The sequence below is a fragment of the Ammospiza nelsoni genome, chromosome Z (genome assembly GCF_027579445.1).
Source record: "Ammospiza nelsoni isolate bAmmNel1 chromosome Z, bAmmNel1.pri, whole genome shotgun sequence".
NCBI classification, from domain to species: Eukaryota; Metazoa; Chordata; class Aves; order Passeriformes; family Passerellidae; genus Ammospiza; species Ammospiza nelsoni.
This window is the reverse complement of record NC_080669.1, coordinates 24,847,618-24,868,486: the sequence shown is the minus strand read 5'-3', so window position 1 is coordinate 24,868,486 and position 20,869 is coordinate 24,847,618. Positions and strand designations below refer to the sequence as shown.

Below are 20,869 nucleotides of genomic sequence, written 5' to 3'. Positions count from 1 at the left end.
GTGCGTGCAGAGAGGAATCAAAGTCTGTGGTTTTAATAAAGAAACACCAGCACAAAATTTGATAAGTTCTTCCATTCAAGCAATTTGTCTTTCTTTCTACCAAGAACATTAACTTCACGCAAAGTCAACAGAGAAAACCAGAAAGTCTTTCCTGGTATTGGCTGTCAAAACTCAAGTAGGAATGCTAATTTTGAAAGTAGAAGGGAAAGGGAGTGAGGTCAGGAGGCAATTGCCCATTGATCCCGGCTGCATGGCACAAGGCAGACACTCCCCTGGGCCTCACTTTGCAAGTCTGTCATTTCCAGAAATGACAATGAGTCACATTTGCCCTGTGTCTCATTTAAAGAAACTGAAAGAATTAACTGGTAAGGCACTGGGAAAAGCTTGTTGTGAGTCATGCTGTCAGAGCCACAGCTGCACAGGCACAGGAAAGCCCGCGTAGCTGTTCCCAAACTGCCACCCATGGACAAAAATGTCCCTTAAAATCTCCAGAATCTGCAATCAGTGAGACTCCAGCACCTTAGAAAGGCAAGAGGTGATCCTAGGGGGATATTGATGGTTCAAGGTGTTCGTGGCATAATGAGATGACCAGTCATTTGTACAGCTGGTTGTGGCTGGGTTTGTCTTTACCCACAGTGTGTGCTCTCAGGTGGCCTGGAAACAGGCTTCAGAATAGTCATTAAGAAAGCATTTTGTCCAACACCCACAGCTGCATTGTAACAGAGACAATATAGTTGAGAAGGAAGAGTCGTTAATTTCCTGAGATCCACCAAGCTGACCAGCACGTGGAGTTAAATCTCCATTGCCCCTCAAAAGGTTACACTGATGAGAGAAAGATACTGGAATACGTTCCTTCCCAGTCAACTCTTATTTAATCTGAACGGCAAATGCTGGAGAGCCTTGGCCTGTGGCAAAACAGGCAAAAAAAAAAAAAAAAAAAGCAGGGGCAATCTGGCACCTCTGTTGTGCTTTTTAATTGCCTTCAAGTTTTGGGTTTTCTAAAGAGTGTTTTGGAGAATAGCAACAAGTCTCTCCATGCTGGTGTTTTTCCCCAAAGTATTTACATTATTCTCAATTTTGTGTCATTTTCTGTCTGGGATTTTCCTTCATTTTCTCCCCTATTTAAGCCGGCTAAACACAGAACCCAAAAAGCAGGTAGATCCAAGATCTCCTTAGAACCAAGGGGCAAATCCACAAAGCCCACATAGTTTTAAGACCACATTCTTGCTGTGGCTTTACCCTTGCCCTGCCCAGCCCAGGGAAGCAAGGCTGTGCTGAACCTGCAGGCTCATGACACTCACCTTAGGCAAAGGCTCCCTCCCTTCTACAGCTGCCCTTGTAGGTCAGTTTATTAGTTCGCATCTGAGATTTCCTGCTTCTGCACACTGACAGGTGAAACCGTGGAGAATAACCTGGTATGCACTCCCTCTGTCCTCTCCTCAGGAGGGTGTATTCGGTTTGCTGCACAGCAAAGTGCCTACACACACCTGGGCAGGGAAGGCAAAGAGGGAGGGAGGGGAGCTGGGAAGGCTGCCAGCTGCAGCCTGAGGCAGCAGATGGAGATGCACTGTTAGGGTTAGAGAAGTGCAGTGAGTGGGAGGCACCAAAGGAGAGCTCAGGCATAGAGAAAGGGTGGAAACAGGGTGCAAAGGAATAAAAAATTCTCTTTGCAACTCTCTATAAGCATCAAGAATCCCAGGGCATTGGGCAGTTGTATTTGGTTTACATGGCAAGGTTCTGGTAATGGGGGCACTACAGAGATGGCTTCTGTGAGGAGCTACCAGAAGCCTCTCCCACGTCCAACAGAGCCAATGCCAGACGGTTCCTGGATGGACCCTCTGCTGGCCAAGGCCAAGTCAGAGATGGTAGTAATGACTCTGTTTTCCTCTGAAACAGGAAAAAAGTTCTTGTGAAGCATTAACTATGGCCAGAGAAGAGAGGAGTGAGAATATGTGAGAGGAACAACTGTGGAGACATTAAGAGAAGGTGAGGAAAGAGGTCCTCCAGGTGCCAGGACTGACATTCCCCACACTGGAATAAGTGGATGCCTGAGAGGTGGCTGTGACCCCTTGGGAGGCCCCTGCTGGAGCAGGGTCCTGGCAGGGAGCTGCAGACCCATGGAGAGAAGAGCCCATGCTGGAGCAGGTTTCTAGTAGGACTTGTGACCCTGTGGGGACCCACAGTGGAGCAGGGGAAGGACTCCTCTCCCTGAGGAGAAAGCAGCATGAGAAATAATGTGTGATGAACTCACCATTAACCCCCACTCCTCAACTCCCTGCACCACTTGTGGGAGGAGATAGAGAGTTGGGAATAAAGTTTAGCTTGGGAAGGTAGGAGGGGTAGGGAGAAGGTGTTTTTAGGATTTGTTTTACATATTATCCTGCTCTGATTTTGATTGCTAGTAAATTCAACTCAAGTGAAGTCTGTTTTGCTGGCGATGGTAAGCAGTGAGTGATCTCTCTCTGTTGTTATCTCAGCTCCTGAGCCTTTCCTTATGTTTTCTCTCCCCTGCCCATCTGTGAGGGGAAGTGATAGAGCAGCTTTGGTGGGCACCAGGCATCTAGACAGGGCCAACCTGCCAAGAGGTCCAGCTGTTCCATAAGGAATAGAGTAACAAAGGGGCATGGCTGTTCCACAGGCCATGGCTAGCTGGAAACCTTCTCCTGGGATAAGATCTGCTCAAGGCCTCTCAAACAGACATAATAGTTACAGCCAAAAACTCATTTCATATTCCTTACAGGTGGGCCCTGCAGCTCAGGGCCCAGGATGACTGAGCTGTTTGATGTTCTGCTCCCTATGAAAACTGGATCTATTCTATCAGGTCCAAAAGAAAAAACTTTTTTCTTGATCAAAGAAAACAAACACACAAAAAAAAGACCAAGAAAATAAACAAAGGATGAACATTTGAACCCAGACCTATCTTCCTCAGGTAGTGTGGTGTTCAGAGCTACTGCTCTGCTGGAGGTTACATGATTCTGTGGCATCATGGTGGTGGCAGGTCAGAGCAGAGCAGGAGCCCTTTTAACTCAAAAGTATGGCTCAGAGAGTGGCTGATTCCAGGTACCTCCACAGATTACTAAAATCTACAAGGTGATGGTCAGAAATTATATGCTCTGGTTAGCCCATTTGTCTTCTCCTGCATCTCCTGGTCTGGGTAACTGGATACCTGAAGAATGAGCTTTGAGACACCCCCAGAACTCAACCATTACAATGCATTACACATAGCAGTCATATCATGGGCATTACATGTATCCACGGTACCTTGTCACGGGCCTTTGCAACTTGGAATCTCAGGAATCGGGTCTCCAGCCCTGCCCAACTTTCTGGCCACAGGCTGACGTCCATCCAATCACCTCCTGGAACTGATGAATCCATCAGTTACAGTCATTAACTCACTACCTACCCTGCAGCTGGGTCTTTTTGGGGCTGACATTTGAGAGCTGCAGCAAGAATGATGACAGCACAAATTTCAGATTTGGCAGAATGGTTCAGAAACATCTGCCCAAGGCTTGTAATTTACACTTCATGACCTAATTTACAGTTGGTAGGGGGAAACCCAATGCAACTTGTGTGTCATATCTTCCACTTAACTATGTCACACCAGAAAAAGGGAAAACTTAGAAATTACATTAATGCAGCACAGATGAAACAGAAAGTAACCAGCTCACATCAGGACAAGTGAGAGAAGTTCACAGCTTTTTTGTGCCACCTACTATTTGACTTCAGGGAAGTGATGAAGTCGTCAGATCTTCATGAACAGCCTATGCCAAACCTCAGTTACTCTGGCTGAAGGAAAAGAAACAATAGGCTGCAAGAGCACCAATGGGCCTTTGGCTCCCTTAGTCTGGAAGAAGTGTGGGGCCCAGGAATAAATTTTGAGTTCCTGTTCTATGTTAGAACTGTGGTTTCACTCTTGCAAGGAACCCCAAGACAGAGAGGGAGAAGAAAGGGACATTCTCAGAAGACAAAGAAAACCTGAACACAATCCTGCAGGTTATTCAACCAGTGTAAAACACCTACTTTTATTCCACACCCTCTGGATAATAAAGCTCAATTAGTCTCAACTATCTCATTCATGAGCACTTCTGAAGGCACCATTCTGGGGCACTCAGAACTAGAGGAACTCAAAGCTTAAAGAGATCAAGTAGACTCATATACCACATATTCAAAACACTTTTCCTATGCTCTTCAGTTCAAACTGACATAGAAAATTAACAGTACCCTCAAACATCTATCAAAGCATTAAAGGCAGGCACCATTTTGTTATTCTACTTCCCCACTGCAATTAATCTGGAAAGCATGAAGATTATTGCAACAGTGCCACAGTGCTTTCTTCCCATGAAGAAATCTGTCTTTAGTGGAAATCTGCAAGGAATGGCCTAACTAGCCTGTGTGAAACACAGCCTGAAGCCGCGCACAACGTGGAGATTAAAACTCCCAGAGCAGTGAATGAGGCACGGTTCACATTTAGATGTCACAGTAATCCTACACCAAATTGATTATGTGGTCATAAACCTAAGTGCCAACACAAAACAGCTCCAATGACAGTGTGCTTATAGCTTCCTTCCCCTCCCCTCCCCCAGCTTTGTCAGGCCTGTGAAATCCTAGCATTCGCATCTTAAACCAGAAAAAAACATTTCCTCTACTATTCCTTCAGTGCCAGACCTGGAACCCACGCACTCCAGAGACCAGACACGGTCCAGCAGTGTGCCGGCGTGTGAGCTGGCACAGCCGGAGCCACCGGCACTGCCGCGCTTCTCAGCTCCCGCTTGGGTTTGGCATCCTCGGAGCACTCTTGGTGGGGCTTGGCACTCACTCTGCCCAGCGTCACTCGCTCCAAAGGATGTGTCCGGAAGGCAGCGCTGCCTTCCCAGCCCGGGAAGCACAGAGCTTTCAGCTGGGACCTCAGAAGTGTTTGCAGCACGTGCGGATGTTTACCAAGTAGCTCTCCTTCAGAATATGTCAAGGTGTATCAATGCGCATAAGACATTGATCACAGGAAAAAGAAACTCCTCATTTCAACAGATTTACTCCAGATTTACTCCAGATGTGGTTCAGAACAGTTACATTTGCAAAACGTTTTACTGTCACTTGTTCTGTTGAACAACACAAGTCAAGACATGGGTAACTGGAGACCCATCCCACAGTGCTGATGACTCCAGTCAGCTTTTCTTAGCAAGGGCCTGAAATCTGATATCATCAGAGCTGGACTGTTTCTTCTCCTCTTTTGCTCTTTATAAAAGCTTAATTTATGTGCTGCAACTGCACTCATATGTATAGGGAATATATATATACACACACACATATATATAGGGAAGTTATCCCAAAGAGCAACATTTTTATAAGAAGAAACTAGTCTCTCCTTGCACTTCAGTATGACACAGTCAAAGGCAGCAGCGTATCAAGCAAAATTTAAAAGTACTTTTTAAAAAAAGTCCAAATCACTATGCTTTAAGTTGACTTTTAAATTTCTCACTGAAATAATAAAAAAACACAGCCAAAAATATGAATATAAAGCAATTTTAATTTTCCTCTAGATATTTATATCAAAGAAATAATACTCATGTCCAAGTACTGTACATACAATATCTTCCTTATAAACTCTGTAGTTTAAAACACATGTACAAAATTGCACATTGCAGTTTGCAAAAAATCATAAATACATTTTTGCATGTAAACAATTCCAGCACAAGGATCAATGTTATACATTCCAAAATGTCTAAGTGTCTGCTCACAAACAAAAACAAACAAAAACCCCACTGTGATCTCCATAAAGGTTCTAATGTTACAAATCAATCAATAACAGATTTCTAACTGATATACTACACACAGGGATACATAAATGAGCACAAGGCAAGTCGCCTTTTAGTCATTAAGTACTTAAGACAGAGGCTTGGAATACAATCCTGCTGCCATTTAAACCCACGGTATCCATCCCACAGTATTTAGTGGTAGCAGCATTGAGTTAATTTTTCCAAGATTGCCAATTGCAGTATGCCTTACTTTCAATTCTCAAACAAGTTGGCTACCACTGAACAGTAGGAATTTTAAAATTATTGTAAACACAGTTATCACTGTTGTATATTCAGAAAGTTACAGTATTCTCCTAAACACATCACTAAATTAAGAAAATGTTTTACATTTATTTAAGTGCAAGATGCCCACTAGTATTGTCCACTTTATCTGAGAAATAAGTATTTTGAATATAATACATGTAGTAAAAGTAATGTAAAAAATTACAATGGACATAATCCTCAGTTATTAAGCCCTGTAGCTTGTTTACATTTTAAAAAATCACCGCATCAGAAAAAAGGTCTCAGAAGTGTCCTTTAAAATCTCTCCTGACCAAATCCAGCAAATGAGTAGCTACTCAATTTTGTTTCACTATTATCTCCATCTGTGTGCAAAGCCCTTGTCAGCATACCTGTTTGAAGACTTCGCAAAATCAATCAGGTCCATTATATCCATACAGAGTTATTTGTTTTATTGTCTGTTTTAGGTTGCTTTTGTGTGGGTTTTTTTGTTTTTCATTTCTGGTTTTGTTTTGTTTTGTTTCATTTGGGTTTTTTGTTTCATTGGGGTTTTTGAATCTATTCACATGCTGCAATTTTATAAAATTCTACCAAAAGCAGGGATTTTTAAAGGGTTTCTCAGAGGCTTCCTCTGTGCCAGCTAATTTAGTAAGGCAGAATAAGAAGGTACACATAAACCCAACTTTTAAAAAAACCCAAGAAAGGATGTAGACAGACACCCACCCACCAACTAGTTGCATGTAAGCTGCTGGAAGAGCAAAGCTCAGTTTGAACTGCTCTGCTTCCACCTTTGATTTTGAAGAGCTACCCTGAAGGAGAAAGTTTCAGTGCCATGCCTGAAGGCCTATGAAGAACCAGCTTGGACTGAAGAACTGTAGGAAGCAGCAGTTTGCTCACACCTCTTTTGGACAGAAAGAGAGCTTGGAGATGCTGGTGGTGACACAGCAGGGGGGATTCTTGCCCTTTACAGGAAACCTCTTATTCTGTTAATCAGCATGTTGCATGAATCCCAGTAATACTACCAGCAGCCCAGCCCATGACATTGCAAGGTATTGTGATTATAGTAATGCAGACCATTAAGAGTTTTCTGCATCACAGAAGCTCAGCAAGAACCAGAAACACCAAGGGCTTTCAAAGCTGGGTCCTATTGCCCAAGACCTGTCCTTTATCTGATGGGAGTTAGTTCCTCTGTTGAATTGACAGAAAGACATACTGCACGAAGAATGATTAATCTTTCCCGGTCTGCACCTAACTGGAGCTACTCCTTTCTAAGGCGATCTCTTTTAAGTCATACAAGATTAGCCATCACAAACACCACACAGTGAGGGCACACATGTGGTTCCCCAAACCTCAGAAAGATTTTTCAGTGTAGGCAGAAACTGCAGGAAAAACAAGCCAACTTTAGATGAGACACTACAGGAAAGAGAAACTGCCCTGGAAGATTGCTACAACTTCACAGTTGTGCTACAACTTCACAGATGGAAAAACACAGAAAGCTGAAGAGCTACTTCACCAAAAGACTTATTCAGCAATACAGACCCAGCTGCCTTTCCTGGTAAGATGCTGCACTGGGAGTCTAAGAATTACCTTCAGATATCATAAAATAGGCGTAACCTTACAGATTGAATTTTAAGGCCATGGAGACTCAAGACCCTTCACAGCAAGATACTCCTGGTACTGCCACCTCTTTAATCTCTCTACCCTTCTCCCCCTTCTCCCTTGTTGTCCTTAAGAAGCCAGTATTCCTGATTAAGAAGAGTGGGAGTGGCAAAAATCAGTGGCTAAATTTTGGTGTGCAAGACTATGCAGACTTGCCTATCATTTTCTATTTAAAAGTCAGGAATTGCACAATACTACATTGCAACATTTACTCCCTTCCCTTTGTCCTGTACAAAGCAGCAAAGCACAACCAAAGCAAAATCACTGTTGGGAGTGTTTAGATTGATGGCTCAATGGCTCACATGTCAGAACTTCACTAAGCATCTCTGTAATTAACAGCACTTTGCAACAAAGCAAAACAATTCTCCAATATATACTCGTGTTGGACCTTTTGTTTCAGGGTTTGGGTTTGATTCTGTTGGTTTTGGTTTGTTTTGTTTTTTTTTCCTTGGGGGGGCATGTGAGAGAGTTAACAAATCCTGAATATTTAATCTGTTACACGTGGAGGAATGCTCAAGGGGCTCGCAAGAACTTGTTTTGCTGCACATTGAGCAACACCACAAGGCAAAGTCTTGAAATTAGAGCAAATGCTTGAAGACAGGGCGTAGCTGCCTTTTGGAGCTTGTCCTTCATGGGCTGCATTTTATTAGAGAGCAGATCTTTGCATCACCAGTCAGCATGCAGACCTGGGCTTTACTTGATGACATTTCAGCATGGTGGTTGCCATGGCTTTAAATAAATAAGGGTAAGTGTGAAATCACTAGTCATCAGGCCAAACAGGCAGGGGCACAGTTTCTAAAGAAGAGACATTTAGAAGACACTTATGCAGTAATAACAAACAAAGTAAGTTTAAAAGCATTCTGAAGAGCAGTCCTAATTATCTGCTACTTAAACATACAACACATACTACCATTAAATACTGTTTCAGAGATAAGTGTTATTTTTCCCTTTGATTCAATTTTTTTTCTCCTTTCTGGTGCTGCTAACTTCAACCATCATCTCTAACTACTACAAGGGGAGAAAGGAATAAAGAAGTAAACTTTATTAGACACTATTGGCCTGCTGGGAAACTGGTATCATATCATGTGGACATACCAGTTTGTATGATTATTTCACTTATAGGGTGCACACAAAGACTGTCAAAAATCACAATGATTTACAATACCATTTTATTAACTGGCACAAAATGGTTTGGATTGATAAAAACACTTTGGCAGCATTTTAGGAATCCCTATTTTGAAGGTGTCATCTTGCAGACCATAAATAGGTGTCCTAGCTACTTATGGCCATAACTTAGGTGACATTAGATATAACAAGAACATTTAACTCCCTAATAGTACTTCCTCACTAATTCTGTCACCCTCCTGTGAAGGAAGTTAAAAGACAGAATGGTAAAAGTTGGAAAAATCCAAGAATTCAAACTCTGTCTCTACTTGTGAAGAACAGCAAGTTATATATCAGTATCTTCTACTGCTCTCTTTCCATAGCTGTTACTAGGGAAAAAGAAGGAGACTATCCAAAATTAATTCTCTGGAACAGCATACTCACTTTATTTGACACTACTCCACTGCTTGTGTCCTGCTTTACAAGAAAATCTGAGGATTTATGAAACAGAGGTGTGGGAAAGATTGTCAAGTTCAGTATGCTATCTTGCAAATTACTCAGCATGTACCAGAAGACTTTAGTTAGTCAGTTAGTTAGTTAGTTAGTTTAAAACAGTTAGTTCTTAAAGGTCAGTTTTCCATATGAGGCAGGAGGGACACATCCCTTGGGGCAGTGGGAAGCTCTCTGAAGAGGACAAGAAAATGGTATCAAACAACTCCTAAGAGTTCAAGCTACTGGTCATGATTTTTCACCTGTTCAGACCATTGTTTAAGAACAGGGATGCAGTGAGAAGCCTGACTCTTAACAGCTTCAGCTTTCTTCATCTATGACAGAAGTAATACCACAATTGGACAACCACTGATTGAAATTGAACAGTTGCAAGACACACTTCAAGGTAGTTATTAGAAAGGTTTTCAAATTTATTCAAATAAATTTTGAGATAATAGTAAAACAGGACTCAACCTAAAAAAGTAATTGAACTTGCAAAACCAAAACAGAGACTGCAACCAATGATCTTTCTCTTCCCCTTTGTATGGGATTGGAGTCTGTTACTGATCTCCAGCAAGACAGCTCTCCAAGGCTGCATGGACGCTATTTAGGTGACTTACAATTCCACCCACACTTGGTCCTTAACCAGTAAGTAACAGTAGTAGTAAATTTTATCAGCAGTGTGCCAAATATCAGAATCTAGCAGTGTATTAGTGCACAGTGAACTGGTCATATCTATTACCTCCATGTCAGCAAGGCTTCAAACCCAACCATCACTTCAAAGCATTCCTACAGAAATGGTCATTCTTTAGTCAGAACATTTAACCAGAACATTTACTCCTCAAACTATTGCAGACCCTGTTTGTTACTAGTACTAGAAATTGAAAGCAAAGCTCAATTTACAGGTAGCTATGCTATGGACAGAGACAAAAAAGCAAGCATCACGTAAGCCATTATTTAGGGTGACTACTTTAAAACATTATTTATGATAATCATCATTTAACCTTGTAGTAAACGACTACACATGAACTGCAGCATTTCAGATAACATTAAGGCTAAATGTGACTTCAAAGTAAGTTCTCTTTTTGTGTTAATTTAGCATTGCAAAGCTTGACAGTCCTCCAATTTGACTGGAAATCTAAAAAATCACCTTGTGATCACACAGGGAAATGCAGCTTAGTCTTCTTCTGGAAGAATCTGACCACAACAAAAGCATATGAAAAACCCCACTGTGTACTGTTGCAGCTAAGGAAATCCCAGTTCCTTCCTTTGGCCATCCCCTTCTCTATGCATGCTGGTGTCTACACACAACACCTCGACATGCGTTTCCAGGTATCTGTGCTTCAGAAGAATTAGTTCATAAAGGCTGGATTTGCTGTTTCTTCAGTTAGTCCTCACTGACTTGAGAGGATACCGCACAAGCAGGACTCCAGCACAAGAACTCATGCCCCCTGCAGACACAAGATCAAGATTCAGATTTTTCACATCGGTAACATACTTTTGTCAAGACTACTCAACTGAAAGTTGCATTTCAATACACAGCACTGGTATGAAGATACAGATCCTACATTGGTTTCCTTCTTCCCCACCATTTCCCCAGTGGGATGCTTCAAAGACAACTAGAGCAAGGCATTCTGACTGACCATTTGAAGCCAACTGTTTCAACATCCAAGCAGAGATCTGGTTTGTGACTATGGTGATGCAGAAAGTAAGCCTTCAGGTATGCAATAGCTTAGGAAAAAGTGCTCCCAGACTAAGGCAAACAGCAAGGATCAATGCCCAAAGCAAGGCAACAGGATAGTACCTTGGGAAGCTAATCTCATTATGATTTATGTGAATACATTTTTAGACTCTTAGCAACACACAAACAACAGCAGGTTCTCCACTGTGCACTCACTGTTGCAGCATTTCTCAGAAACCTGCATTTAGCTTGTCACACATGACCAGTTCATGGAGAAGTTGCTTCTGTCCCGCCTCCAAGCTACTGAGTCGTTATGAAGAGAGAAGTTTCACAGCACAAACAGCTGCAAGACACTTCATAGGATAAAAAGAGACAGATCTCTGAAACACTGGAGAGGAGTAATCATGAATTACTAAAACCTCTTGTCCCCCATAATTTACCTTAAAGGCCTGAGTCTCCATATATTCAGATTTAATTCAACATCTTCATAGTGAAGTTGTACCATGTGCAGCAAGATTAACAAGGCTCTTACAAACTTCAGATTCTGCCCTTTGTTACAAGAACATTTATCATTATTCATCAGATACACTAAACCCTGATGCAAGTGACTGTGGTGTGAGAAGGATGAGTTAACATTTGCAGGATTACTATGCACTGTGAAAGCTTTCTGTCCAAGATTTTTTCTGCTGATACAAGTCTTGCCAAATACTGAAAGAGATGAATCCCTGACAGAGTTTACTGTCCACCTCTGCTGGAAGATGAGCAGTGACTACAGAGTCACTACAGCAGTCACTACCGATCAAAAGAAGTGACCAACAAGGATCAAAACAGGATAAGAACTCTTCAACACTCATTCTTACAGTAAAACTTCAAACAAAAAACTGGAAAAATGGAAGTGATTTTGTACTAATCAAATATGTACGCAGATATGTCATACTCCAATTTGTCTACTTGCTAAACATAGAAACTTGGAGAATCAAGTAAGAAAAGAGCAAAATTATCCAGCAGCAGTTACAGCTGCACATATGAATAAATGAAAATGTTACTCATTGCTTTTCCTTTTTTAACTTGCACTCCAGAAGCAGGACACATAAAATGCATCAAAGAATGACCTATGTTACAAGCAGATGGGTTTTTTCCTCTTGCATATTAATCTCAGATATAGGAAAATTTTCTCTAAGAAGCTGCGAGATTCAAACAGTTAAGACTCCAGTTATGGCAGCCAAGATGTTTTTTTTCAGCACAACTAGTAATTCAGACCTGGCATGCACCTGTACTTCAGACACTATCAAACAATACTATTCAGTATTTTGGGAACCATCAATTACTTATATAACTGATTAAAAATTAGTTGCCAAATCAATTTCCACTTTAACAGCCGCAGAATGCCTCAGGGCTTAACCTGGGGAGGTCACTCCTTTGTCGAAGGTGAAACAGAGAGTCAATCAGATATTTAAAGGAATGAAGGATGCCTCATGACTCTTTCTTCTGTAAAGATACATATACAAACCAAGATGACAGAGAACTGTCATAGAGCCACCCTTGATCTCAAATGGAGCATGATAGTCAGTAGTGACTACTGACATACAGTCAAGAGTCAAGATAAGTCGAGATATTTACCTTTTGGAAGACCATCAAAGTCTTATAACAGAAAACATGACCATCACCACCAAAATCGCTCCTCACCATGATAAGGACTTATGTCCAAACACCCATGATTCTCAAAGTATGCAAAGTATTTGCTTTTGGAAAGGCTCTCCAAACACACCAAATGGGCTCAACCCGGAATCACATTAAGTTTTAAGAACAACTCACCAGCTACTTCAACCTGTTTGGAGACCTTGTGATTCCAACAAACTTCACTACACTGGAGACCAAACCAATTAACTTTCATAGCAATGGCATAATTTGAGTCAGTGTTATCAGAGTGGCTTTCTTGCACTCACAACAAGCAGACCCAGATCTGATGGGGGCCCCACTCTCTGCCCAAGGAAGGAGTGAACAAGTCTTCTCTTACTGAAAACATTCCCCCTCCTATTTCCCAAGACAGAAAAGATCTGATAACAAGTCAAATAAATCATATCCATATATGAATCGAACCCTTTTGCTGTAGCACCTAAATAAGAAGGCACTTCACATCTAAACAAAGATACTGGTTCAAGTACATTTAAAAATTGCTGGGCAAAAACCAATATGCACAGGAGCAAGCATCCAGCAAACAAAACAGACAAGAGAGAAGACTATTTAGTCTCCAGAGCAGATTACACGTGGGGCAAAGAAACAAAGAGGGATGTTTGTCATGGGTTCACATCTGAACTGAAAACCAGATTGGAAGGACATGAGGGTAGCCTGCAAATCAAGCCAGGCAGCATGAGTCTTTACAAAGACTAGAAAATAGCGTGCACAAGTATAATAAAGCATGGTAGTTTTGAAGAATGAAGAAAAATGCTAAAAAGCACTGAGCTAACAGTGAACATAACTTTTATTTTGGGATTTAAATTTTTTTGTTTGCTTTTTTTGAGTTTTGTTTTTGTGGGGTTTTGGTAGTTTTCTTTTTTTTTCCTTACAGTAACACACAGCCAGTTTGCTTGGAGTTACTGAAAAGGAGCTACATGAATGCAAATCATATAAACAGTCTGAAAATTTTTTACCCAGTATCTATCTTTTAATGTCTCACAGTGACCAAAGTTTTTGGCAGAAAATCAAAAAACCTAAAAGACACATATGTTTAAAAATAAACTGAAGAAAAAAAGGCAGACAAAATAGAGAAGCCATATTTAAAGGTTTAGGAACACTGCAGGGCTAAAGGCCAGAGTATTGAGACGTTTTAGAAGACAGGAACAATCAAGTCTGACAGCTGCAGCAGGTAAGTACTCCTGAGTCTTTTTATATTGGTTTAAAATGTTAGGTGCTTTGGCTTTCCACTCAAATACCTGCAAAAAATGCAGCAACCTCTAGCAGAACCAGCCCAAGCAGGAAAAAAACCCAACCACCCCAACACTATTCTCAGATTTTGGTCATGTCACTGTTAGATCCTGTTTCTCAGCCTAAATGCCAGATAAAAAAAAGGCATTTATGAAGGTAACTGATCACTCTACAGAAAACACATTTCTTTTGGACAAATCCACTACAAGAACAGTAGCCTCTGGCAGAGAGCTGGAGCTGCCAGCCTCACTAGTAATCTCTCATCAGTCATCACGGTGTGAGAGATGGCCTGTCACCACTTCTACCACTGAACAGTTGTCAGCTAGAACAGAAAGCAGGCTATCAAAGAAGTTACCACATGAGGTCTTTGAGATGCTGGGTGTGAGACTGCTGTTGCAGAAAGTTCAAACTCAAGTGAGGTAATGTGGAGTGATTTTCAGCTTTAACATTACCATACCGGAAAGGGAGAGCTCATTATAACCCTGCTAGACTATAGCCCACTAGAGCATTGCCCATGCCTGGGAAGGGGAACTACAGTGATTTCCCATGCCTTATGGATCCCCCATGTTGCTTGGATATTGCTAATTTATTATGAACAGAAATTACAAAGTAAGCAAAAAAGTATTGCACAGCTGCATTTATCATTTTCCTGTGTTCTACCACAAGATCTTTACCTAGCCCTATACTCACACTCATTTAGAAAGACAAGGACCAAAATAGAGGTGCTCACCCAAAAATTCTTATGATTTTTTTCCAGGATTCCCTAAAAAATCCCCACCTCATTACATATGCAGTAAAGTATCTCACACCTACCAGGCAGCTTTACCTTTCTCACTAGGGAAAAGTGTTAAGTATCGGGGAAAGGATGTTTTTTATCAGTTTCTCCAGACTTCCAGCATCCTTGCAGAAGGATGACTACCAAAGGAAAAACAACATTTTCCACCCAGTTATTATGTAACAGGCAGTGCTACAGATTGTATGCAGTATGGTTCAGAATGCCCCTAAGAAGTCTTTGAACTGTGTTAAGATCAAAATTTTTTTTTATCTGCTCATTAGTAATTCTAACAGCAGAATGTACTGTTACAGGCAATCATTTCAACCACCAAAAAGGCTCTGGTGACATGATCAAACAGTTACACAATGATTAATATGGCTTCTACCTAATTTGCATATGCATTAAGAAAAGAAATATCCTCGGAGCCATCTCAGCTACAGTAACAGCGTAACTATGCATTCTCATATAACTTCATACATGTGCCAGGAAAGACTGCACTAAGGAAGGAAAAGCTCATACACTTGATTGCTGCAGCTCAGCTTTCTGAACAGATAGCACTCACATATCCCCAATAAAAGCATGAAAAACTGTGAGTCTATCCCATTCTTACTGGATTTCAGCTGTAGCCTTCAGAAGAGGTAAGAGATGTTTACCAGCTCCTGAGAGGCTCTAACAGATCTGTACACAGAGAGATGTCTATGCCCTCTTAGCTCCTCATACGATTACCCCTTTTCACCAGCTGGCACAGACACATATCCCCATGAAAGATTTGCCTCTGAGTTCAAGCAGAGTTTCTAGCACAGTTTCAGCGAGGGAAGAGGGCCCCACACTGCAGCTGGATCTGCTCAGGAGAGGCCGTGCCCTCCCCCAGCGGCAGGGCCGGCCGGCGGCTCCGCACAGAGGGGCTTCTGGCGAGGTGACCGTCACACTCCCACAGACCCTTCCCACCGCGCCATTGCCACAGGGCTCGGCAGCGCTGCGCTAGCGGCTAGGCTCAAAATACACAGGTGCAGCAGAAGCATGGAAGGCAGTGGCACCCAGCAAGGGACCTAAAGCTTTCAAAAACTTATTGAGGATTATGTCTAATCAGAAGAAATAGTTCCTTTGCTATACTCTTCTACTAGTAAATTCTCAACAAAGAAATAAATCACACCGAATCTTCCCAACCAGAAAAACACTTCACATTCTAGCATTGACTCTGTCTCTAGAGTATTGCAGGAAGTTTCTTTAGAACAAAGTAGACCAAGAAGCAAGATACACAGATTTCTACTGAAAAATAAATCTAGTTCTCCATAATATTTCTGTGATTTATTCAGACAGAATACAATGGAATTATCACCTTTACAGCTAACCCACCCCAAATCTGAGCCCTTTTCTGTATAGCACTGAATTGTTACTATACTGTGGAAAGAGCACGCACTACTGGAATGTACACAGTGAAGGAAAAAAAAAGTAAAGCTCTTTTTGCCAAAGTAACCATTTTCTCTGCTAACATGTTATCTAGAAAAATAAGGTCTAGGCAACGTCCAAAAAGTGTTCAAGTTTCAATAAATAACTATCAATGCCCCAAGTTTGCACTGGCACAAGAAATATGGAGCATACAGGTTTAGAAAACTATTTTCCTATGACTGAGTCAGCAATGCATTTCAATCTGCTTTAAGATTTACAACAAAAATCAGTTCCCTCCAGGGTTCGATTTGAAAATCAAAGCCATGTAAGTGCAAGAGCACCCACACAGCTGTCTTGACTCTCAATGGCAAATTAAAGCTCTAGAGAAAGACAGTATTTTAAAAAAGATTCTTTATCAATACCAAGAAAATATACATAGCCATATTATGTTTTAAATATATATATACACGCACATCTTTTCAAAAGGTACGATTCTGGCTATTTTTCTTTAAGTTTGAAAAGCTTATCCATTGCTATACAGTTCAGTAAGGTGTATTAGGAAACACACGTTTTATATCCCCCATGAAAATAAAGTTGAATCTTTCTGTAAACAGTAATTTTCTTATTTTCGGAAATCTCTACAGACCTCAAGTACTTCACTGAAAAATTAACAACCACCTGCCCCAGAACCACCCACGGAGACCCTCGCTGCTGAATGCGACACGGACAGAACTCGGGAAACGCTTAGCAACACCCGGCTCCCGCAAAAAAAACGCCTTCTCCGGGCGCAAATAAATAATAATAATAATAATTAATAATAAAAATAATAATAATAGCAGAAGGGCGGCAGCAGGCGCGCACCTTGGCCCCGCGGTGCCCCCGGGCGGGCTTGGGGCCGGGGCCGGCGGGGTGTCCCTCCTCAGCAGGCGCTGGTCTCCGGCGCGGCGGCGGCCGCCTCGGGGGGAGTCTCCCGCGGCTGGGCGGCGGCGTGAGGAGGAGGAGGATGCCCGGCGGCGTTGATGTGGCAGCCAGAGGAGAGGTGGCTGCGGACGCGACCCTGCAGCTGGGTGACCTGGGCGCGGAGGAGGTTGGCGGTGGCGGCCAGCTCGGCGTTCTGCCCCTTGAGCGCCTTCACCTTCTCCTCCAGCCGGGCGATGCGCTCCAGCTTCCGCCGGCGGCACTTGGAGGCGGCGATGCGGTTTCGCAGCCGCTTGCGCTCTGCCTTCAGCCGCTCCTGGCTCTCCGCGTCCAGCGGCGACAGCGACGGCGGCGTCGGCGCGCTGCTGCCACCCTCCCCGCCCGCCGACGGCGGCACCTCGGGCACCGTCTGCGGCTCCTCCAGGGACCGCGCCGGCGGCAGCCGGCCGCTCCCCAGACCCGCGGCTCCGAAGGCCAGGCCCGGCGGCGGTGGCGGGGCGGAGGCGGAGGGGTAGGCGCTGCCCGAGGGGCTCAGCGGCCCCGCGGGGTTGAAGCCGCTCAAGTTGGTGTAGACGGCCGGAGGGTCGGCGGCGGCAGCGGCGGGGGCTCCCGGTGGCCCCGGGCGGGCGGTGCAGCAGGGTCCCGGCGCGGAGAGCGGCGGCGGCGCCGTCAGGAGCTGGTTCTGCTTGTGCAGGTCAGCCAGGGCCTTGACGAAGCCGTCGGCGAAACCCTCCTGTTCCTGCGTCACCGGCTGCCGGTAGAGGAACGGCCCCGCCGCCGCCGCCGCCCCGCCGCTTCCCGCCCCGGGCGCCGTCGGCCCCGGGCTGCCCGCGCCCAGCCCCGCGCCCCCCTGGATCAGCAGCTGCTCCAGGTCGGCGGCCGGTGGCAGCTTCAGCAGCGGCAGCTCCGCAGCCGACCCCAGCGCGGCCTCCGGGCCGCCGCGGGCCGCCGCCGCCCCGCCGCTGCTCCCCGTCTCCGTGGAGCCCGCGGTGGGCGGCGGGGCGGCGGCGGGCGGTGGCGGCAGCAAGCGCAGAGCCGCCGCGCTGCCGCGGGCGCCGGCAGGCGGGCGAAGGGCGAAGGGCCCTGGGAGCGGCGCCGGGGCGGCAGCCGGCAGGTCCCGCTTCTTCCCGGCGCCCAGCAGCAGCTTCTGCCCCGCCGCCGCATCGGCTCCAGGTCCGCCGGCGGTACCGAAACCCGGCAGCGGCACGAAGTCGGGCAACAGCTCCAGTCCTTCCTCGGGGTAGAACGGCGCCTCCATCTTCACGGCGGATCGCCCGCTACGCCCGCCGCTCATGCTGCCGCCCTCGCCGGCCGGCGGCGGCTCCGGCGCGGGGCGGGCCGGGCTGGGCGGCTGCTCCGCGGGGCCGGCCGCCCTCGGCTGGCAGCGGGGACTGAGCCGCCTCCCGGCGCCGCCGGACCCGCGCCACGCCCCGGGCCCGCTGCACGCCCCGCCGTCGCCGCCTCCCTGCTGCCGCCGCCGCCGCCGGTCCCCCCCGCCCGCTCCTTCCCCCGCCCGCCGGGCTTGCGCGGAACGGCTTCCCGGTGGGGTGTCCGTGGGGAACCCGCGCTGCTCCTCCCTCTCAGAAACTCGCCCCGCGAGTGCGGTGTGGGAAAGAAGGCAGTGCTGGGGCCTTCGTCCGGGAACGGGGGGGTTTTCTCGGGGCCATCACTCCGGCCCGGGAACCGGGAGTCCTCAGGAGGAAAGCGAGCAAGAGCATCGCGTGGCGGCTGCTGGGGCAGGTGCTGGTGCGTTCAGTCTGTGATGGATGGGCACAGGATAGTGCAGGTGTCGAGGACTAATGATTCTCAACAACAAGGTGCTGGGAAGTCTTACAGGAAGTGCTTGGCCGTCAGGAAACACGCCAACTAGTCAAACTAAAAGTCACTCAGAAGATGGACGTGAATTTGATGTGGCTTTTTTTCCTGGGGGGAGAAGGAAGTTAAGAAAAAGGATTTGAAACATCCTAGACATATTTCCAATATTTTCAAAATTACTGAAATGTGAATATTTCAGTTTGGGGGTTGTATTTATTTTTTATCTTTAGTCAAGACAACTCCCTCTGCCCTTCTCCAAGTTTGTGAAATTCTTACGGGATGAGGAAATTTCTTTCCATACAGTCCTTTATAAATCCCTCTTGCTTCAGGATACCTATGTGATCCTGACAGAGCTACTGAACACTCTTCTGTAAGTCTTTAAAATCAGCTTGGTACTGATGGTCTCAGTGACTCATCTACACATTCACCAGATGTCTTCATCTGTGATGGACCCCCTCAGTTAGGTGTCACCTTCTGCAACCTACTCATGCTTTCATGCTTTCTCCCCAGGCATTTACTTCCTATATATCAAGACCATGTGCCTCTTTTCACAGTGTCTAGTGAAGTTGCTGAGTTCTGCTCTTAGCCTCACGATCTATATGGCCATGCTGTGCCCAGGTTCATTCCAAAACCAGCAGTGGAGGAGGAGATGGACAGTGGTATCAAGTGCAGGACTTTGACTCAGAATCCCTCTTCAGGTCCATAGGAGAACTGGAGTCTAGGTGCACTGACTAAGGCCTCGATGACCTTGACCCACGTACTTTGGGGCCCCCAACTCTCGCATATGGTGCAAGAGTTCCTTTTCAACACAGCCCAGCACCTTCAGTCCCTGCCTGGCTGTGTCACAGGTGTCGCTCTCTTCCGCTCCATCTCCTGGGTGAACCTTGGACCTGTGTTTCCAGTTCTGTTACTGGCACCATCTCCTGCTGCTCCTACCTGAATTACCTGGGCGGACCTTGTACCCGGTTCATCGCTTCACCTTGTGTGGGTGTGTCCATTAGTGTCTGCCCAGCTCTTGTGCTGCAGGACTCTGTCCAGGCTGATGAGCCTGGGCTTTGGCTCTGGTCACCTCTAGCTCATCTTGCCATGGGACAGCCTAGCCATTCTGGTCCCTGAGGCTGTGGCAGAATTGCTGCCCAGAAAACTGGCAGCAGGAGCATGTGAGGGAGAAGAAAGTCATCAGGCAACGGTCAGGGACAGAGGCATTCACATGGAAAGGAGAGGAGTAAGCATGTTTTTCTTGGTGAGGAAGGTAGTGCTAGAAAGAGCTTATTTTGGTTTCCTTGTCTCTTGGCTGACCTAGCAGGAGAGGGAGCAGAGCTAACAGCGCTCAGCCAACACTGAGTACTGACAACAGCTCATGCGAGTGGCTTTGTGGAAGTATTGCTGAAGCTGCTGTACAGGCTTTTCTGTCATATTCCTGGACAAGCAAATGGCAGTGACTGGTACCTTCCATCAGCTGGGCAAAGAGAGCTGTCCAGGAAGAGAAGCCATAGCCACCAAGCTAAGGCAAATAAACCTTCTTTTCTTTCACTCACAAAGAAAGTGTAGAGGGGGAAAGTAGGCTGAGGAGAAAATTATGATCTTTGTGGGGTCAGAGAAAAAGCCATGGAGGCTCACTTGGGTCTGGGGTCATTGTCAGTGAATTTCTAGATATAATGTTACACTTGATTGGGGCAACCCTAAGGGTGGGTTACCTTGTCATTCCTATACAAAAACTGTCACTTATGTAGGACGGTTTTAGTTGTTGATCAAATGCAGAGTGAGCCCACAGAATGGGAACATGTCGACATTGCTCGAAATAAACTTATTTGTAACAACAAATCGATTTGTTGAGAGATGTATCTACTGTTTGCTGATGTACCTGCAAACTACGTTTAGGTGGAGTGACAGGAGTTGTTTTACACGTCCTTAATGCAACTGTGTGTTATGGCAATGTGGTTTTCCCCTTGTTTTCTTTTGCCTTTTCCCCGCTCCTCATTTATTTTTAATTTTTGTTTTATTTTTCTCCCCGAAAAAAGTCAGAACCTCCTGCGGGGCTCACAGCGCCAGGTTCTTCCTGTCCCTGTGACAGCCGCGTTG

At 45.2% G+C, this 20,869-nt stretch overlaps 1 protein-coding gene across 1 annotated transcript; it reads right to left on the bottom strand.

Annotated features, from left to right (window-relative positions):
• Nucleotides 1-5,504: 5,504 nt before the first annotated feature.
• Nucleotides 5,505-19,758, bottom strand: LOC132087050 (transcription factor JunD-like). The gene is made up of 2 exons (XM_059493079.1): nucleotides 19,733-19,758; nucleotides 5,505-18,603 (listed from the first exon to the last, which is right to left on the bottom strand). Exons 1-2 carry the CDS (start codon nucleotides 19,756-19,758, stop codon nucleotides 16,974-16,976), a joined length of 1,656 nt encoding a protein of 551 aa, XP_059349062.1. The 3' UTR covers nucleotides 5,505-16,973.
• Between the last annotated feature and the right edge of the window lie 1,111 nt (nucleotides 19,759-20,869).